Below are 21,880 nucleotides of genomic sequence, written 5' to 3'. Positions count from 1 at the left end.
CAGCTTTGAATGTGTTCAATGACTCTGCCCCAGAGCTTTCTGGGGTAAAGAATTCCAAAGATTCATGACCCTCTAAGAGGAGAAATTCCTCCTCCTCGTCTCCATCTTAAGGGTAACCTCTTATTCTGAAACTGTGCCTCCTGAGAACATCCTCTCAGCATCTACCCTGTCAAGCCCCTGTTTCAATAACATCACCTCTCATTCTTCTGGACTTCAATGAGGGTAGACCCAAATACACCAAAACAAAGCTGCCAGTATCATAAACCACCTGTCTTACTTGACGTAAGTATTGAAGTTTTTTTAATCTGGGTTTCAACGTATGAAATGAATCTGGAAAGTGGCTCCAGTTTGCCAATAGTGGGGCCACTTTTGGCAAACTGGTGTCGCTATATGGATGTTCTTTACTGGGAAAGGAATAGACTTAAACAGTGGACAAAAATAGAGCTACAAAATGGTATTAAAAGTAAAATATAATCCCTTACTGAAGAACTGAACATTTTTGGCATCTAATCTGCCCCAAGCACTCCTGGATTAGTTACAGTACTTGACAGATATAGAATAAAGCTCCTTCTGGTCAACTCAACAAGGCACTTAAACCCCCAATATCAGAAGAAAATCTGCAATAGGAGAATGTTTTCACTTGCCAGAATTGCCAGCATTATTAAGTAAGATTGCCTCTCTGGCTGAACCGTAGATAAATTTGTAGGTTTTTTGCCTTCCACCCCCTCATTAGGAACTAGCTGAAGAGTAATCAAGCTCACTTAACATGAGGCGATTGTTATGGGCAGAGTGATTAGGCTGTATTCCCATTCAGCCCAGCTTCAAGTGATAAAAGGACACTATCCAAATGAATATGTTCCCCAGTTCTTGGCCTAAATAATTATTTATTTACAAATTGGCGCCTGCCTTAATGATTCGCTTCAAATTTTACTAAAGTTTATGTAGAGCTTCCTAATGGGTGCTTAACGGGTTTCCCTTTTCATATTTACTAGGTTTGAAGATACTTCGCTGCTGTAACCACTGTGACATTGTTGGAACTATCAAAGGAGAAAAGAAATTTAAAGGCGCGCACTGGCACTGCTACCGCTGTCGAAACGGTTTCAATAGGCGTGATGAAGCTGTCAAGCATTACAAGACTCATTTCCGCAATCCTCATACCACTTTCCAAATTCAAATTACACAGGTGAGTTCAGTATGATCACATTACTCAAAGAGCCAGTGACAACTTGGTGACAATTTCTTTTGGATACCAACACAGATACCCAAGTACATTTCAAATAGATGTCAACCTTGGCTCACTGGCTCCACTTTATTGCTTCTGAGTCACAAAGGCATTAGTTCAAGACTCACTGCACAGACTTGAACGCACAATTTAGGCTGACGTTACAATGCAATATTGAAGGCATGTTACACTGTTGGGAGAGGTGTTGTCTTTCAGGTGAGAATTTAAACTGAGTCCCCATATGCCCTTTTGGCTGCACATAAAAGGCACAATTCAAAGAAGAATAGGTGAGCTCTCTTGTTCTGACCGACATTTATCCCTCAAATAACATTGCCAAAAACAGATTATCCGGTCATACAACTCATGGCTGCCATGTTTCCCTAGTGCATTTCAAAAGTATTTATTGGCTGTCAAGTACTTTCAAATGTCTCAAGCACATGAAAGGCACGAGTGAAAGTCCTTTCTTTTCTTTCTGTAATTGAGATTATTGATTATATAGGCCCCAGAAATCCACAGTTATGGAATTGTGCCAATTAGTGCTATCCACCACTGACTTTACTGGAGTTTTCAGAGTCAACAGGAGAGTAGCAAATATAGGTGATCTGGCAGGTATCCTGGCCACCATGGGCACATTGTCAGTGCCTGCCATGCAACTCTTGCCCACTTTGGGAAGACTGGTTGCCCAGAGCACCAGCAAAGCTCTAGTTCCCTCCTGAGCCAGAGAAGCAATTGGCAGGGTCCCATTATAACCAACAGTGGAATCGCTCAATGAAATTTACTGACAATAGGGTCAAAGAGGCCCTGGAAATTTAAGCAAAAATACTGCTCACCTCCCCTGTCCTTGCCTTCCCACTGCTCTCCCCAGGACCGAACTGCAGTTGCTGCTGGAATCCCAGTTAGCTGACATGTTCATGGCTGAAAACTGGCGAACTACCTCAGGACTGTTCACAGTTTGCCACTTGCAATCAAATGAGGCCTGGATCTCCAAAATCACGACTACCTGTTCATAGCTGGACGAAGTAGGTGGCTGACTCCATTCATGAATCAACAAGTTGAAAGTTCCTACCCTACGATGTTTACTTGAATCTGCTGGCCCTTTTGTTATTTTGTAATACTTGGATCTGCAGGTGAGGAGCAATCTTCAGCCATTTCAGGGGTTTTGGTTGAACTTGTCTACTGTTATGTGAAATCCTTGTTATTTAATCAGGATGAAATCACTCCCAAACCTGCAGACAGAATTATATCAATCTTCTATATGTTGAATTAAAGGTACAAATATTAATTTCAGTTTATGCAATGATTTCACAGTATCCCCACTTCTAATATTTTGCCTTTTTTGATATTTTTGAGGTAAGTTGTACATTTTTAGACAATTTTACAATAAATATTAAGGGAAAATTACATATTTTAATTCTCAGTATATCTAGCAGTCAAAAACCTGTAACAGGAAACTTTTCCACAGAAGTTGAGTCTAATAATTCATCCATTCGTACATTTAATTTCATCCTTACAATTGAGCTTACTTGTTTAGCTTTGCTTATTAACCATAAATGCAGCATACATTTCTGTAATTCTCCTCACATACACATGGATATGTGCTCTGAATACATACAGATTGATGGAGGCAGAGCAGGAAGGAGAAGGGTGGAACAAGGCGTTGGGACAGAGTGAAAGCATAGGTGTAAAGAACTGATTTTAGGGGGCTTTTGAAGGCTGATAGAGAAGTGTCAAGGTGAAGAGGCTGATGGCAGAAGTTCGAGAGGGTGGGGACAAAGTCACTGAAGGATTGATATTAAGAAATTTGTTGAGCTTAACCATTCTGTTGTATGTTTAGCTGCGCTAATGAAAATTTTGAATTGTTTTGAACTGCTGCTGCTATAATATAGTCAACACATTTGTTGACAAATAACTAAGAAGTGGATGCTATAGAATGCAGCTAGCTTACTTGCTAGTAACATTGCTATTTCAATTTTCCATTTTAGAACAAATTGACTAATTCAATTGACTTTTGACTTTTTTTTCAATTGATAGTTCTAGAACAAAATTCGCTTTTTAGTTAATTGCATTTAAACGGATTTTCACATTGTTGCAGCAGTTTGTGATCAAGAATTGGAAGTTTGTTTGTCATTTATTCTGTAGTACATTTACGTGTTCACTTTTCGACTCTTTAAACCTTCAAATAAATGAAATGTTACACGATAATTATCTAGGTTAATTCAGCAAAACACAAAGCTATAACTGCAGTTTAATTTTTTGCGCATTAATTTGCTTTTTGTTAAATGACTTTTAATAGCTGCATGGTATTGAACGAATATTTCATTATCCCCCTTGTCTTCTCCACTTTTAGTGACAAATACTAAGCTTAGTACAACATGGTTTTAGTGTGGTTTTATATCAATACTGTCGATGACTTTAGATGAGTAATCCTGATGCCAAAGGTACAATCTCATTATGAAGGAGGCATGGAATTGGAATAAGGACCAGTAGTACATATGGTAAAGAAAAAAAAACAAAAATGCATTTACATCATGAGCCTCAGAGTGCTGCTTTTATTCATAAAGTACCTTTAGACTGTGTTAAGTCCAGTGTACTTTAATTGTAAACCCCATGCAACCCAAAAATGCTATGGATGAGTAAATGTGGTACTAAGGATGCAGCTACTTGAAATTCGTGTTTCAAAGCTGGAGCTGCGCCTGGAGTCACTGTGGAGCATCCGCAAGGATGAGATCTTTGTGGTTAGCACATACAGCGAGGTGGTCACACTGTAGGTAAAGAATGTACAGGCAGAATCACAGAATTACACAATGCAGAAGAGGCCCTTCGGCCCATCAAATCTGCACCAACACATGAGAAACACCTGGCCTACCTACCTAATCCCATTTACCAGCACTTGGCCCATAGCCTTGAATGTTATGACGTGCCAAGTGCTCATCCAGGTACTTTTTAAAAGATGTGAGGCAACCCGCCCCCACTACCCTCCCAGGCAGTGCATTCCAGACCGTCACCACCCTCTGGGTAAAAAAAGTTTTTCCTCACATCCCCCCTAAACCTCCTGCCCCTCACCTTGAACTTATGTCCCCTTGTGACTGACCCTTCAAGGGAAACAGCTGCTCCCTACCACCCTGTCCATGCCCCTCATAATCTTGTACACCTCTCATTTAGGTCATGAGTCTCAGAGTGCTGAGGGAATGGGTGACCGCCAGACAGAGTAAAAGTACCAGCCAGGTAGTGCAGGAATCCCATGGGGCCGTCTCCCTCTCCAACAGATTTTTCATTTTGGATACTGCTGGGGGAGATGATTTCTCAGGGGAATGCAGCAAGAGCCAGGTTCATGGCACAACGAGTGGCTCAACTGCGCAGAGGGGGGAAGAAAAGAGTGAGAGAGCAATAGTGTTAAGGGATTCTGTCATAGGGGGAACGGATAGACGTTTCTGCAGCCACAGACGTACACCAGAATAGTATGTTGCATCCCTGGTGCCAGGGTCAAGGATGTCACTGAGCGGCTGCAGGACATTCTGAAAGGGGAGGGGCGGTTGAACAGCCAGAGGTTGTGGTCCATATTGGTACCAATGACATGGGTTAAAAAGAGGGATGAGGTCCTGAAAGCAAAATATAGGGAGCTAGGAAATAAATTAAAAAGCAGGGCCTCAAAGGTAGTAATCTCAGGATTGCTCCCAGTGCAACGTGCTAGCGAGGTCAGGAATAGGAGAATAGATCAGACGAATGCATGGCTGGAGTGATGATGTAGGAGGGAGGGATTTAGATTCCTGAGGCATTGGGACCGATCCTGGAGAAGATAGAACCTGTACAAGCTGGACGGGTTGCATCCCAGCAGGACCGGGACCAATATCCTTGCAGGGATATTCGCTACTACTGTGGGGGAGGGTTTAAACAAGATTGGCAGGGGGGTGGGAATCTGAGCGGGAGACATAAGAGAGGGAAACAAAGATAGGAATGAAAGACGGAAAAGTAGAAAGCAAAAGTGGAAAGCGGAGGAAACTAGGGCTAGCAGCAAGTAGGGCCGTAGTACAAAACAAATGTGTAAAAATGTTAAAAAGACACTAAAGGCACTGTATTTGAATGCATGGAGCATTCGCAATAAGGTAGACATATTAACAGTGCAAATAGATGTAAACGGGTACGATATGATTGTGATTACGGAGACATGGCTGCAGGGTGACCAAGGCTGGGAACTGAATATCCAAGGGTACTCGATATTTAGGATGGACAGGTAAAAAGGAAAAGGAGATGGTGTGGCGTTGTTAGTTAAGGATGAAATCGGTGCAATAGTGAGAGGGGGCATTGGCTCAGAAAATCTAGATGTAGCATCAGTCAGGGTGGAGCTAAGAAGCAACAAAGGGTGGAAAACATTAGTGGGAGTTGTCTATGGCCTCCAAGCAGTAGTGATAAGGTAGGGGACGGCATTAAACAGGAAAATCAAGGTGCATGTGACAAGGGTGCTACAGTAATCATGGGTGATGTTAACCTACATATAGACTGGGCACACCAAATTAGCAATAACACTGTGGCAAATGAATACCTGAGTGTGTACGAGATGGTTTTTTAGACCAGTATGTCGAGGAACCGGCTAGGAAACAGGCTTTCCTAGATTTGGTGTTGTTCAATGAGAAGGGTTTAATTAATAATAATCTTGTGTGAGGTCCTTTAGGGAACAGTGACCATAACATGATAGAATTCTTCATTAGGATGGAAAATGAAGTAGTCAGTTCTGAAACTAGGGTCCTAAATCTTAAAAAAGGAAACAACAAAGGTATGAAGTGTGAGTTGGCTAGGATAGATTGGTGAACTTCATTAAAAGGCATGACAGTGGATAGACAATGGCAAATATTTCAGGAACGAATGTATGCATTGCAACAGTTATACATTCCTTTCTGGCGCAAAAACATAACACAAAAAATGGTCCAACCATGGCTAACAAAAGAAATTAAGGATAGTATTAGACCCAAAGTTGCTAGAAAAAGTAGCAAGCCTGAGGATTGGGAGCAATATAGAATTCAGCAAAGGAAGACCAAGAGATTGATTAATAGGGGGAAAATAGAGTATGAGTAAACTTGCAAAAAACATCAAAGCAGACTCTAAAGGCTTTTGTAAGCATGTAAAAAGAAAAAGATTAGTGAAGACAAATTTAGGTCCCTTACAGTCTGAAATGGGAGAATTTATAATAGAAAGAAAGGAAATGACAGAGCAATTAAACAACTACTTTAGTTCTGTCTTCACGGAGGAAGATACAAATACTTCCCATAAATACGAGGGAACCAAGGGTCTAGTGAGAAGGAGGAATTGAAGGTGGTCTAGTGAGAAGGAGGAATTGAAGGAAATTAGTATTACTAAAACAATAGTGCTGGAGAAATTAATGGAACTGAAAGCCGGTAAATCCCCAGGCCCAATATTCAACATCCCAGGGTACTAAAGGAGGTAGCCATGGAAATTACGGATGCATTGGTTGTCACCTTCCAAAATTCTGTAGATTCTGGAACAGTCCCGGCAGATTGGAGGGTGGCAAATGTAACCCCACTATTTAAAAAAGGAGGGAGGGAGAAAACAGTGAATTGCAGACAGATTAGCCTAACATCAGTAGTAGGGAAAATGCTAGAGTCTATTATAAAGGATGTGATAACAGGACACTAAGAAAATATCAACAGGATTAGACAAAGTCAACATGAATTTATGAACGGGAAATCATCTTTGACAAACCTATTGGAGTTCTTTGAGGACGTAACTAGCAGAATAGATAAGGGAGAACCAGTGGATGTGGTGTATTTGGATTTTCAGAAAGCTTTTGATAAAGTCCCACATAAGAGGTTAGTGTGTAAAATTAAAATGCATGGGATTGAGAGTAATATATTGGCATGGATTGAGAATTGGTTAGCAGACAGGAAACAGAGAATAGGAATAAATGGATCTTATTTGGAGTGGCAGGCAGTGACTCGTGGGGTACCGCAGGGATCAGTGCTTGGGCCCCAACTGTTCACAGTATATATCAATGATTTGGATGAGGGAACCAAATCTAATATTTCCAAGTTTACTGGCAACACGAAACTTGGTGGGAATGTGAGCAATGAGGAGGCTGTTAAGAGGCTTCAAGGCGATTTAGACAGGTTGAATGAGTGGGCAAATACATGGCAGATGCAGTATAATGTGGGATAAGTGTGAAGTTTTCCGCTTTGGTAGGAAAAGCAGAATGGCAGAGTATTATTTAAATGGTGATAGATTGGGAAATGTTGATGAACAAAGGGACCTGGGTGTCCTTATACACCAATCACTGAAAGCAAGCATGCAGGTGCAGCAAGCAGTTAAGAAGGCCAATGGTACGTTGGCCTTCATTGCTAGAGGACTTGAGTACAGGAGCAAGGATGTCTTAGTGCAGTTGCACAGGGCCTTGGTGAGACCATACCTGGAGTATTGTGCACAATTTTGGTCTCCTTACCTAAGAAAGGGTATACTTGCTATAGAGTGCAGCGAAGGTTCACCAGACTGATTCCTGGGATGGCAGGATTGACATATGAGGAGAGATTGGGCCAACTAGGCCTGTATTCACTGGAGTTTAGAAGAATGAGAGGAGACCTCAATAAAAAACACACAATTCTGACAGGGATGGACAGACTGGATGCAGGGATGATATTTCCTCTGGCTGGGGGGTTCTGGAACAGGGGCCCCAAACTGAGGATACGGGGTAGACCATTTAGGACTGAGATGAGGAGAAACTTCTTCACTCAGATGGTGGTGAACCTATGGAATTCTCTACCACAGAAGACTGTGGAGGCCAAGTCACTGAAGAAATTTAAGAAGGAAATAAATTTCACAGAATCACAGAATTGTTATGGTGCAGAAGGAGGCCATTTGGCCCATCGTGTCTGCACCAACTCTCTGAGCATTTTAACTTAGTGCCAATCTCCTGCCTTTTCCTTGTAACCCTGCATGTTATTTCTATTTAAATAGTCATCCAATGCCCTCTTGAATGCCTCAATTGAAACTGCCTCCACCACACTTCCACGCAGTGCATTCCAAACCCTAACTACTCACTGTGTGAAGTTTTTTCTCACCTTGCATTTGTTTCTTTTGCAAAAAGCTTTAAAACTGTGCTCTTTGGTTCTCAATCCATTTATAAGCGGGAACAGTTTCTCCCTATCTACTCTGTCTAGACCCCTCACGATTTTGAAAACTTCTATCAAGTCTCCTGTTAGCCTTCTCCTCTCCAAGGAAAACAACCCCAACTTCTCCAATCTTTCCTCATAACTGAAGTGTCCCATTTCTGGAGTCTAAAGGTGTCAAGGGGTATGGGGAGAGTGCAGAAGTACAGCATTGAGATAGAGGATCAGCCATGATCATATTGAATGGCGGAGCAGGATCGAAGGGCCGAATGACCTACTTCTGCTCCTATTTTCTATGTTTCAATGACATATCATCCACCATGTGAGGAGACCAAACCTGGACATGATATTCTAACTGAAGCCTAACCAAGACTTGTACAAAGACAAAACAATATAATAACTACACCCAGCATCCTATTCACTCCACCTATAGCTTCATGGCAGTGGTCATGAACCTTTAGTGATGTACTAGAACACTAAAACCTTTTTCTTTCACCGTCAGCTTTAGTTATTTACTCTGAATGGTGTATGCATATTTAACATTTGATCTGACCACAAGCATAACACTACACTTCTGTAAGTTAAAAGTTTGTCAGTTTTTAGCAAAAGGTAAATCCCCTTGATTTTCTCTTTAAGGAATCCTGCAAACTTCAAGAAAAAAAACAAAATGGAAATCTTTGAGCTTTATCAATTAATTATAATAAGTTAGCTGTTGCATTTCTTTTAAAGATGAGTGACGATAACTAATAAAATTGGAATATGATTAGCTTTCTTCCATGAATCTATTTTCTTTTTATGCAACAATCCATAATAATGCCTGTATTCCCCTTTAATAGCAACCGTAGAAATTAAATCCTCCTGCAATGAATACATTTGAGTACTATTTTATTTACCTTAAGTGATATTAAATCTTCTACAAGTCAGTGATGCTTTGGAATGAAGGACATTTATTGGCAATGATATTGTTGTTAATAAGGGTTATGGGAGAGATAATCAATACTTAAATATAGTTTATAGCCCATTTTTTTATTTTCATTTTTCATTTGCCTCATTTCTATGTAACTTTAGTTTTCAATAAAATACAAGTTACAAATGGAACGTTTTGAAAATAATTTCCATGGAATATTCCTTTTTTTTTGCAGCCCTTATTGACAGAATTTAGTGACAGGAAGTAAATTTGATGAATGTCAGCTGAGGCTTATATTCAGACCCGTAACTGGAGTTGACAACTGCATACATCTAGACTTGTGCTCTTTTGATGTTAAATTCATTTTTACTAATTGTTTGGTGGGAAGGAGAAAGAGAGGTGAAAATTGTCACTTTTCTATTTCCCATTACCAGGATGTAATCCTCTCTTAATGGGGAAGGTGCTACATTTAAGTATTTCCAGACTACTTTGATTCTTCATATGAATATGAAGGAGAAAATGCAAGTACCTAAAGGGGCAAAAATATTAAATTTTGTTATTTCTGTTAATTGCCAGCAGCTGAATACTGGTAGGGATAATATTTCTAACCTTTAGACAGAGTAAAATTAGTACAATTCATTGCTAATGAGTGCTGTACAAAATCAATGTTTATTTTGTTCTTGGGACATGAGTGTAGTTGGCAAGGCCAGCATTTATTGCCTATCCTATTGCCCTTGAGAAAGTGGTAGAGCTGCCTTAAACTGCTGTAGTCACACCCATAGTGTTATTAGGAAGAGAGTTCCAGGATTTTGACCCAGGAACAGTGAAGGAATAATGATATAGTTCCAAGTCAGGATGGTGTGAGACTTGGAGGGGAACTTGCAGTTGGTGGTGTTTCTATGCATCTGCTGCCCTTTTCCATCTAGGTGATAGAGGTCACAGGTTTGGAAGATGCTCTCAAAGGAGCATTGGCAAGTTGCTGCAGTGCATCTTGTTTATGGTACACTGCTGCTACTGTGCACCAGTGGTGGAGGGAGTGAATGTTTACGCTAGTTGATGGAGTACTGATCAAGCGGGCTGCATTTCCTTAGATGGTGTTAAGCTTCTTGAATATTGTTGGGGCCGCACTCATCCAAGCAAGTGGAGAGTATTCCATCACACAGAGTAAAGAGGTAAGTTACTCAGTGCAGAATTCCTAGTCTCTGACCTGCTTTTGTAGCCACAATATTTGTGTGGCTGGTTCAGTTTCTGGCCACTGGTAACCTTCAGGATTTTGGTTTTTGGGGGGGGGGTGGGGTTTCAGTGATGATAATGCCATTGAATGTCATGGGGAGATGGTTAGATTCCGTGTTGTTGGAGATGGTCATTGCCTGGCATGTGTGTGGTGCAATTATTAATAGCTGCTTAGCTATAAAAACTTGAGAGCTTAATACTTAATAGATGTCTAAAACTTGGAGTTTTATGCAGTGCTGCGTTCTGTAGATGAAAAATATGTGTAATTAATTTTGATATATGTTCGAATCCTTTCCATCAGGTTTTCACTCTGGCACAATACTAAAACACCTCTTATCAAAGTCACAAATGAGACCCTATGTGACTGTGACTGTGATATCCCTCCTTTCTTTCCCAACCTGACTGCAGCTTTTGACATAGTTAACTACACCATCCTTCTCCAATGCCTCGCCTATGTCACCCAGCTGAGTGGGACTGCACTCACAAGGTTCCATTCTTATTCCAGTTCCAGTCATAGCCAGAGAATCAGCTTCAATAGCTTCTCTTCCCGCCTCTATACCTTTACTTTTGTAGCCCCCCAGGATCTATCCTTGCCCCCCTCCTATTTCATATCTGTATGATGTAATCTTATCTACACCTCCACTGTCTCAAAATTGTCAGACTGCTTGTCCAACATCCAGTACTGTGTGAGCAGAAATGTCTTCCAATTAAATATCAGGAAGACTGAAGCCATTGTCTTTGTTCCCTGCCGCAAACACTATTCCGTGACTCCATCTCTCCCTTGCAACTGTCTGGAGCTGGTCCAAAATGTCTACAACCTTAATGTCGCATTTAACCCTTGAGCTTCCAACCAGACCTGTGCCATCATTGGGACTGCCTATATACTACCTTTCAACATTGCCTGACTTAACTCAGCCGCTACTGGAACCCCTGTCCATGCCTCTAGACTTGACCACTTCAATGCATTCCTGCCTGGCCTTCCATCTTCCAATTTCATAAACTTGAGGTAATCTAAAACTCTACAGCCTTTGCTCTAACTCACACCAAATCCTGTTCAATCATCATCCCTATGTGCACTGACCTACATGGCTTCTGATTGAGAAATACCTCATTTTAAAATTCTTATATCTGTTTTCAAATTCCTCCATGGCTTTTCCACTCCCTATCTCTAACCCCCTCCAGCCCTCCAAGATAACTGTACTCCTCCAATTCTATCCTCTTGCACAACATAATTTTAATCATTGCACCATTGGCAGATGTGCCTTCAGTTACTGAGGCCCTAAGCTTTGGAATACCACCCTACGCCTCTCCCATCTATACCTCTCCACCTTTAAGACACTCCTTCAAATCCACCACTTTAGGTTACCTGCTCTAATATCTCATTACCTGGCTCGGTGTCAAATTCTGTTTGATAACACTCTGTGACGCCTTAGGACATTTTGTTAAGAGCACTTTATCAATGCAAATTGTTACTATCAATACAGTGACAAACTGCACTATGGAGTGGTTCATTGTGGAGTGTGACAGGTGGTGGTTTACAAAGAGAGGGAAGCCATGAAAGTAGGAAGGAAAGAAAGGGGAAAAATAGAAAATGCACTTCTTCGGAAAAAAAACTTATATTAATACAGGAGACATAATGACCTGGATAAAAGAACAGAGGCCCAAACAATCCCCATCCACCGCCACTCTCCTCCGCCTGGCTGAACTTGTTCTCTCACTGAACAATTTCTCCTTAAACTCGTCTCACTTCCTCCAAATAAAAGGTGTGGTTATGGGTATCTGCATGGGCCCCAGTTATGCCTGTCTCTTTATGGGGTATGTGGAACATTCCTTGTTCCAGTCCTACTCAGGCCCCCTCCCACAACTCATTCTCCGGTACATCGATGACTGTTTCGGTGCCACTTCATGCTCTCATCTGGACCTGGAAAAATTTATGAATTTTGCTTCCAATTTCCACCCCTCCATCACTTTCATATGGTCCATCTCTGACACTCCCCTTTCCTTCCTTGACCTCTCTGTCTGTATTTCTGGTGATAGACTGTCCACCAATATTCATTACAAGCCCACCGACTCCCACAGCTACCTCGGCTACAACTCCTCACACCCTGCTTCCTGTAAGGACTCCATCCCATTCTCCCTGTTCCCTCACCTCCATTGCATTCTGTTCCTATGATGCCATTTTCCAAAACATCGCTTCTGACATATCTTCCTTAACCGAGGTTTTCCACCCACGGTGGTTGACAGGGCCTTCAACCATGTCCGACCCTCTGCCTTCACACCTTCCTCTCCCTCCCAGAACCATGTTGGGGTCCCCCTTGTCCTAATTTATCACCCCACCAGCCTCCGCATTCAAAGGATCACCCTCTGCCATTTCCGCCAACTCCAGCATGATGTCACCACCAAACACATCTTCCCTTCACCCACCCCCTCCCCCGTCGGCATTCCGTAGGAACCATTCCCTCCGGGACACCCTGGTCTACTCCTGCATCACCCTCAATACCTCAACCCCCTCCCTCCCATGCAATCACAGAAGATGCAACACCTGCCCCTTTACTTCCCCCCTCCTCACCGTCCAAGGGCCCGAACATTCCTTTCATGTGCACTTCCCTCAATTTGGTCTACTGCATTCGCTGCTCCCAATGTGGTGGTCTCTACATCAGGAAGACCAAATGCAGACCGGATGACCGCTTTGTGAAACACCTTCGGTCTGTCCGCAAGCATGACCCAGACCTCCTTGTCGCTTGCCATTTCAACACACCACCCTGCTCTCATGCCCTCATGCCTACATGTCCACATGTCCGCCCTTGGCCTGCTGCAATGTTCCTGTGAAGCTCAACACAAACTGGAGGAGCAGCACCTTATCTTCCGATTAGGCACTTTACAGCCTTCCGGACTTAACATTGAGTTCAACAACTTCAGATCATGAACTCTCTCCTCCATCCTCACCCCTTTTTGATCCCCTTTTTCCAAATATTTATTTTTAAATTTTTATATATATTTTCCCCACCTATTTCCATTATTATTATTTTAAAAATTCATTTCCATTTATTGTTTTATCCCCACCTTTTAGCCCATTTTGACCCTTTTCTCCCACACCGTCCCCTCCCGCCCACCCCACCCCCACTAGGGCCATCTGTCACTTGCTCATCCTGCTTTCTACTCTTAATGTCACCATTAGCACTTCCTTTAGCCAGTATCACCACCATCAACACTCCTTTGACCTTTTGTTTATGACATCTTTCGCAATCTCTCCTTTTCCTCCACCTACTGCTGGCCTTCTATCCAGCTTCACCTGTCCCAGCCCCCCTTAACCAGTATATGTTTCACCACATTTTTCTTTTCTTTAGTTCTGAAGAAGAGTCATACAGACTTGAAACGTTAACTCTGTCTTTCTCTCCACTGATGCTGTCAGACCTGAGTTTTTCCAGCAATTTTTGTTTTCGTTGTTGATAATGGCCTGGATTTTGTGGTCAGTGGTGAAGAAACATTACTTGCCGTTTATTGCACTTAACAGTTGCCCATAGAATTTTAGTAGGCTTTTACATGGGAGCTTGCGGTTATCAGAGCGCCATTTCAGCATGGCACCTTGTATGGGGGACTTCTATGAATAGGGCAAGCAGTAGTATGTCTCTTCAATGAATCAGATTGGAGAATCCTCACTGATGCTCACAGTCTAAACCAGGAAATGTAAGTTAAAAAGATTTAATTAAATGTCAAATCATTTATAGAAACCAAAATAAAGGGAGGGAAATAACAAAAATAAAAAGAAACAATTTTTAAAAAATATTTTTGAGCAACTAACAATAATTAAAATCTGAAGATATGAAACTCCACACTCGTATGAGTAAATTTTCAGGATTAATTAAAATTTACCACCCTGTTAGAAATTGATTTACACCTGAATGGGCAAGCCCTAATTTGCTTTAGTGTGATTAATGGGTATCTTGTGGGTAAGCAACATAACTTCACACCCCCTCATATGTTTCAATGCAGTTTCTCGGTGAAGTACCGGTGTTGTGAAGCCTGTGGAGGATTAGGCAAAATTGGACACCAACTTTCTGATTTCCATGTTTAACTGCACATGTGTGAATATTGGAAGTTGCTGTCTGACTTACTTCATCATAATGTTGAGTGCTGGTAACCACACCCTAATTCCTCCAGCAAAATTCTGGGCCAATGAATAGCTAATTTGGACATGTAAATCTACTAACTAGACTATGTAGGTCAAAGTACAAGTTCCTATACGTGCTTATTGGCATACCTGGTGTTCAGTGTGGGAAGGAAAGATATGATACTTCAGAATGTTCTGCCATGCCCAGTTGAGTTGTCAAAAAATCCAGTTAGGGTTGCAGAATGGGCCAGTGAGTTAGCATATTGCCCCTTAACATCTGGAATGCAGTCCAAGCTGTATGGATCGGATGTGAAGAGTTTGTGTGGGTTTTATTGCACTTTCTGATGGCTTACAGAAGATAACAACCATCACATTGGAAACCTCACGGGATGAGAATGGGTTCTCAGAGGTAATACAGGCGATCTTTGATTGAGGCTATGTAATTTGTTGCACATTTAGACTACTGTCAATTTATTTTTTTCACGTCCTTATATTTGCCACATTTTGAAGAAGAAATAAATGAAAGGCATGTCAACATACTTGAAGTGGAATTGTGTACAAGGAATTAGGAGGCATTTAAAATAAAATAAAAACAGGATACTCGGTACCAAAACAATAGAATATAACATACACAAGTAAAAAGAACAGAATCATGTAGAACAATGTAATGCCTGTTCTGTAAGGGTGGATAATTAGCAGATCCAATGTTGTCCAAGCTGATCTTGAACTGTTCAGAGGTAGGCGGTTCTACATATTTATCGGCACTACTTATATAAAACTATTTATAAAACCCATTTATTCAACTTGCGAACTGATTTGTAATTAAAGACTGCACTTAAAAATGGTTACCAATTTCAATGTGATAATATGTTGTGTGCAATCACATATTTTTTTAAAAATCACTTTTTTTTCAGGAGGTAAATAGTCGACAGTATTATGAACAGAGTGCAGAAGCTCACCATAAAGCTTATGGAGGCAGCCAAGTTACCTCTGGTGGGGCAGTGGATATCACATCAATTAGTCCTGTTGTGACAGAAACAACCATTAACACATCAACCACAGAGAAAAGTGATAATATTACTGGACAAGCTGGAAAGGTATGTCAACAAAGCACACCAATTTTGCACATCCAAAATCAGATGATAATTTCTTTTGCAATCGCAATATCACCCAGCTGTTGTTCTTCATTAACATGACCTTTCCACTCGCATGGAAACCATTCAAATCACAAGACTTTGGTTGCTGGATTATATTAGACATTCTTATGTCACATTTTATTATTAAGCATTTCATTTTTGCAGTTATTTGATCCGATTGTGCGGCAGCTAAATTTATGACAAAATGAGAGGAGAAAAGTGTCTTGTACAAACTGTAGGAAATTAGTTAAATAATTAGATGTACACTTACAAGGATTTTGTTCAAAGTTTGTATGTGCACAAGTGATTTTGCTTGAGTTTCCATGCACATCTTGAAACATTTGTCATTGTTTGATTTCTTGAATAAGAAAGTCACACAATTCCTAAGTGCAGAAAATATTAACGAGCCATTCAATTTTTTGTATAAAAACAGACTGCTGTTATGCAATTATGTAAATGCTGTCTTTATTTTCTTTGTCCAAAATGGGAAAACCAATTAGCATCTTGATTGTGCACTATGAATAAATGCCTACCTAATTGTCAAACAGATACAGTAAAATAAACTAGAAACATCAAAGCGCTAAGATAAATTTCTTACTTTCACCAAATTGATGGAATCTGGTTGAAAATAACTTTTTGTATGTTTAATCGTAATTTGCAGAAATAAATTTGAGGGTAGGCGACGTACATGGCTCTGAAAAAATTCTTGTATGCATGCTACATCTGAAAGTGAATGACATTTGGAATTCATAAAGGATTCACATAAAACTTATATCTGATAGTTACACATGTTATTTAAAACCCCTTTGAGATAAATAGTCATGATAACTGTTTTGCAATTTTTAAAAATAGCACACTAATCAAATTTATAGTATACTTTTTAATGGCTTGTGCTTGTTTTCATTCTTTATTATTTTTACCTTGTTTATCTCTTGCTGCAGGAGTAGTTTGCTTTCATTCCCCTGAATTATCCTACAACTGCATCTTCAAACAAAGAATGTTTACTCTGTCCAAAACCTTTCAAACTTCCAAGCCTAAGTCCTGTTAACTTTTCATTTTTGTAATGTCATGGCTCTTTCATGTGGAGTTCAGTTTTTTAAATACTGCTATACTAATGGCTGTGCATATGTGGAATAAAATGAAAGTGAAAGCAAAGATTATTAAAATGGACATTAACAAGAATGAAATCTCAGTTTTAAAACCATTCAAATCTCAAGACTTTGGTTGCTGGATTATATTAGACATTCTTATGTCACATTTTATTATTAAATATTTCAATTTTGCAGTTATTTGATTGTCCTGCTTGAAATATAAGATCTCATGATGGGAGTTCTAATACAGTTCTGATGGATATTAGCTAAAAACTTCAAAGTTTAAGAATTGCTAAGACATCAAATTCCCAAAGTAGGTATTTTAAAAAAAACAACAGTTCAACATCTTAGGAACAATATCATTCAAAATATGCATTATTTATTATCTTTTTAAAAGGATAGCAGTCTGACCAATGGGATCACAGTTGGTGCAGAAGAGACTATGGGTTCTACATCAGCTGTGGGACATCAGACTCTGGTACTTATGGACCCAGATGGGGAAAATGGAGAGCTTGTGTACAATGATACTACAAACCTAATTACAGATCAGGTAAAATTCTAATGCATTTGGTGTAGTTGGGTTGTTAAAGATGGTGTTCACATTTATTTTGACTCTGTCCAAATCTCAATGTGTAGAAGAGCTGTGCAAACCAGGAAGAACCCAGGATTGATCTCCAGTTTGCTGTGTGTGCTGGTTTCAGCTGACCTAGCAGCATTAGATATGCCTAACCTGGTTGGCTGGTGAGTTTCCTGGAATGGGGCATGGATCTTCCAGACACTGCTTCAAGCAGCCCAGGAGAACTTCGCACTTTAAGATTCCCACTGCAACTGTGCCACTCCATACTCCATAGCATCATACCCCCCCACCCCCAGCCTCTGCAGAACCGCTTCTGGCTTGATGACTTCACCGCTGTACCCTGGCACTGCCACAGAGAATTGGGGCTGGCTGCTGTATTGGGAACAATCAGGATTCAGTGGAAGGGGGTTGGAGGAATCAGAAGAGGATGAAACTTCAAATTCAATAGTTGTCATATTTATACAGAAGACTGTACATGGTAGAAAAAGCCTGATAGAGGAGACTTTATGACATGAGAGCCAGAAAAGCTAATTCTGTAAAAAAGACTCATCATCTACAGTAAGAGCAGATGGTTAGCAATATGCATGAATAATATTATATTTAAAATACTAGTATTTGTCTTTTTCCCTTGAGAGCAATTGAAATCTGTGTTAAACGTCATGTTCCCGTTTACCACCCTCAATTGCCGTGCTTTTGGTTTAGGCAGCTAAATTGCAATTAATATTCTACAGTGATGCTTATAATTTTCAAAATTGTAGAGTGGTGGATCTTATTTCTTATCAGAAGCAGAAACTGGACTCCCTTTGAAATTATGGAAATTCCTGTAAATTCTAGGTGGGAAATGATAAAGGAAAATTAAGAAGCCTTGCTTCTGCCACCAGTAACTTAAAGTATGTTTAGATCCTTCTATATTTACAGTAATGGCTCTAAGCACTGTTCTGGAACAATTCAACCAATAAGAGGGGTCATCAGTCTCCTTCTGATGTAAGGCTTTGACATTCACTCACTGCCTGGTTTAAAACAAGAATGAGTCAGCAAAGACATTATTTAAAGCAGCTAGGTTTTCGTTGTTCTATAAGAGCAGACCTGGATTAAATGGAATATGAGTGCAGCAGTCTAGACTGCTGCAGCATTTCCCTGTAGGTTATGGCTATTTTAATGTGTAGCCCGAGATGATACATTGTTATTATGCTTTGCTTCAATGCATCAGTCCAACACAACGGTCCGAATGCCCTCTGCCTTTAAAGCAACCCTACCACCACAATCAACTTTCAGATAAAATGCACTCATTTTTAAGTAATCATGAGAAATATAATGGATTATTTTCCAACAGAAAACTGGACAGCTGTACAAGTTTGTAATCCTAAATTTTTAATTTTAATACTCTTATTGCACCTTCCTCATTCTTTTCACCCTACGTTTTTTGGTCACCCTATGTCAGATACTATATATCAAAGTGGAATGCATGACCTGCCCCTAATCCCTCCTCTAAAGGGGAAGTGATCAGCCCCCACTTCATACCTCACCTTACAGCGTGGTTGAAATCGGGAACTCTCGATGATTATTCACAGATGCATCTCTGCATCCCATTCCTAGCGGATCACAGAACCTATTGCCTCGATATTAATTGTACCGTGTACCCACTGCCCATCTCCACAACTGATCTTTCCTTTTCAGCACAAATTGGGTGGAATTTAATGCCCTCCTCTGTGGCATGTTTGGTGGCGGGGAGGGCATTTAATCAGGTGCAAGGGTGGCGGGTGGGGACCCCGCCACCTTCCCGCCTCCACCCCAATTAAGTCTGTGGGAAAGCCAGGAAGAGTAAGGGGACATCCCACTTTGTCAGGCACTCGGTGCTTGATTAAGAGACCCAGCATCAGGAAATTGGGGCCTTTTGACAAGCCACTCCTCTGCCCTTGCTGCTGACCCCACAGCATCCCCACCTCTTCCCCAAGATCCTCCTCCCCCTACCATCACTCACTTGTGTGCACCAGCAGCCATCCCTCCCTGGCGATGCTGCTGTTCAATAGAGTTGCTGACCTCTGTATGGCCAGCAGTTCTCAGTGGGCGGGACTTCCAGGAGTCCTTGATCCCAGGGAAAGACCGATGGCGGCCTGTCAAGTACCAGACAGTTGGGTGTGATGGGCCTTACCTAAAAAAGGCGATTGGGCCTCTCAGTGGCTCTTCAGCCAGCAAGCGAGATCCCCCACTGCCTCCATGAAATCCAGTCCATTGTGTCCCAAAGGAGCAGGAGCACTCCCCCTGGAAGCCTTCGGGTCAATGAGGAGTGCAGGAGGGCATGCCAGGAGCAGCACCAGGCATACCTAAAAATGAAGTGTCGACTGGTGAAGCTACAACACAGGACTACTTGTATGCCAAACAGCAAAAGCAGCATGCAATAGACAGAGCTAAGTGATCCCACAACCAACAGATTAGATCTAAGCTCTGGAGCCCTGCCACATCCAGTCGTGAATGGTGGAGGACAATTAAACAATACACTGGAGGAGGAGGCTCCACAAATATCCCCTGAATGATGGGGGAGCCCAGCAGATCAGTGTGAAAGATAAGTCTGAAGCATTTGCAACAATCTTCATCCAGAAGTGCTGAGTGGTTGAACCATCTCGGCCTTCTCCAGAGGTCCCCAGCATCACAGATGCCAGTCTTCTGCCAATTTGATCACTCCATGTGATATCAAGAAACAGCTGAAGGCACTGGAAACTGCAAAGGCTATGGGCCCTGACAATATCCCGGCAGTAGTACTGATGACTTGTGCTCCAGAACTTGCCGCACTGGAAGTAGTTCCAGTGACCGCTACAACACTGGCATCTACCTGGCTATGTGGAAAATTGCCCAGGTATGTCCTGTACACACAAAGGACAAATCCAACCCAGCCAATTACCGTCCCATCAGTCTACTCTCGATCATTAGTAAAGTGATGGAAGGGGTCATCAGCAGTGCCATCAAAAGGCACTTGCTTAGCAATAACCTGTTCACTGATGCTCAGTTTGGGTTCCGCCAGGGCCACACAGCTCCTGACCTCATTATAGCCTTGGTTCAAACATGGACAAAAGAGCTAAACTCCAGAGGTGAGTTGAGAATGGCTGCCCTTGACATCAAGGCAGCATTTGACTAAGTGTGGCATCAAGGATCCCTAGCAAAATTGGAGTCAATGGGAATCAGGGGGGAAATCTCACCTCTGACTGCAGTCATACCTAGCACAAAGGAAGATGGTTGTGATTGTTGAAGGTCAATCATCTCAGTTCCAGGACATCATTGCAAGAATTCCTCAGGATAATGTCCTAGGCCCAACCATCTTCAGCTCCTTCACCAATGACATTCCTGCCTCATAAGGTCAGAAATGGGGATGTTTACTGATGATTGCACAATGTTTCAGCACTATTCACGACTCCTCAGATACTGAATGTCCAAATGCAGCAAGACCTGGAGAATATCCAGGCTTGGGCTGATAAGTGGCAATTAACATTCATGCCTATAGGTGCCAGGCAATGACCATCTCCAGCAATAGAGAATCTAACCTTCATCCCTTGATATTCAATTGCATTACCATTGCTGGATTCCCCACTAACAACATCCTGGGGGCCACCATTGATTGGAAACTGAACTGGACTAGCCATATAAATACTGTAGCTACAAGAGCAGATCAGAGGCTAGGAATCCTGCGGCGAGTAACTCGCCTCCTGACTCCCAGAAGCCTGTCCTCCATCTACAAGGCACAAGTCAGGAGTTTGAGTGAATACTCTCCACTTGCCTGGATGAGTGCAGCTCTAGCAACACTCAAGAAGTTGGATACCATCCAGGTCAAAGCAGCCCACTTGATTGGCATGCCATTCACAAACAATCACTCCTTCTACCACCGACGCATAGTCGCAGCAGTGTGTACCATGGGTGGTGTAGTGGTAATTTCACTGGATTAGTAATCCAGGGGCTCAGGCTAATGCCTAGAGGAAGGGTTCAAATTCCACCATGGCAGTAGATAGAATTTAAATTTAATTAATAAATCTGGATTTGCGAGCTAGTCTCAGTAATGGTGACCATGAAACTATCATCAATTGTTGTAAAAATCCACCTGGTTCACTACTGTCCTTTAGAAAAGGAAAACTGCCATCCTTACCCAGCCTGGCCTACATGTGACTCCAGACCCACTGCAATGTGGGTGACTCTGAACTGCCCTCTGAAATGGCCTAGCAAGACACTCAGTTCAAGGGTAATTAGGGATGGGCAACAATTGTTGGTCTAGCCAGTGACATGCACACCCCATGAATGAATAAAACAAAAACCCCTCTGCCGATTGCACCCCACCCCATTTTTTCCCACCCCATTGTCCCAACAATCACACCCTCCTCTTCAAACCACAAGCCACAATCCCTCCCTCTCAAGGATCCCAGGCTGTGGCTTCCCACCACTTCTTACACCCCAGCAAATATTTGGACCTATATATCTGAATTCCAAACATCATCTGGATAGAATGGT

General features: G+C 41.6%; 1 protein-coding gene across 4 annotated transcripts in view; it reads left to right on the top strand.

Moving 5' to 3' along the window:
- Positions 1 to 21,880, top strand: part of LOC144687771 (uncharacterized) — a 74,916-nt gene that overhangs the window by 37,898 nt on the left and 15,138 nt on the right. For all 4 annotated transcript variants that reach the window (XM_078554264.1, XM_078554266.1, XM_078554262.1 and 1 more), the window contains exons 3-5: positions 993 to 1,183; positions 15,500 to 15,682; positions 17,210 to 17,362. In XM_078554264.1, the coding sequence (XP_078410390.1) occupies positions 993 to 1,183; positions 15,500 to 15,682; positions 17,210 to 17,362 (527 nt within the window). The remainder of the gene's footprint in view (positions 1 to 992; positions 1,184 to 15,499; positions 15,683 to 17,209; positions 17,363 to 21,880) is intronic.

Source organism: Cetorhinus maximus, chromosome 12 (assembly GCF_964194155.1).
Source record: "Cetorhinus maximus chromosome 12, sCetMax3.hap1.1, whole genome shotgun sequence".
Taxonomy (NCBI): domain Eukaryota; kingdom Metazoa; phylum Chordata; class Chondrichthyes; order Lamniformes; family Cetorhinidae; genus Cetorhinus; species Cetorhinus maximus.
The sequence above is the reverse complement of the archived record's forward strand: the minus strand, read 5'-3'. Positions and strand labels throughout refer to the sequence as shown.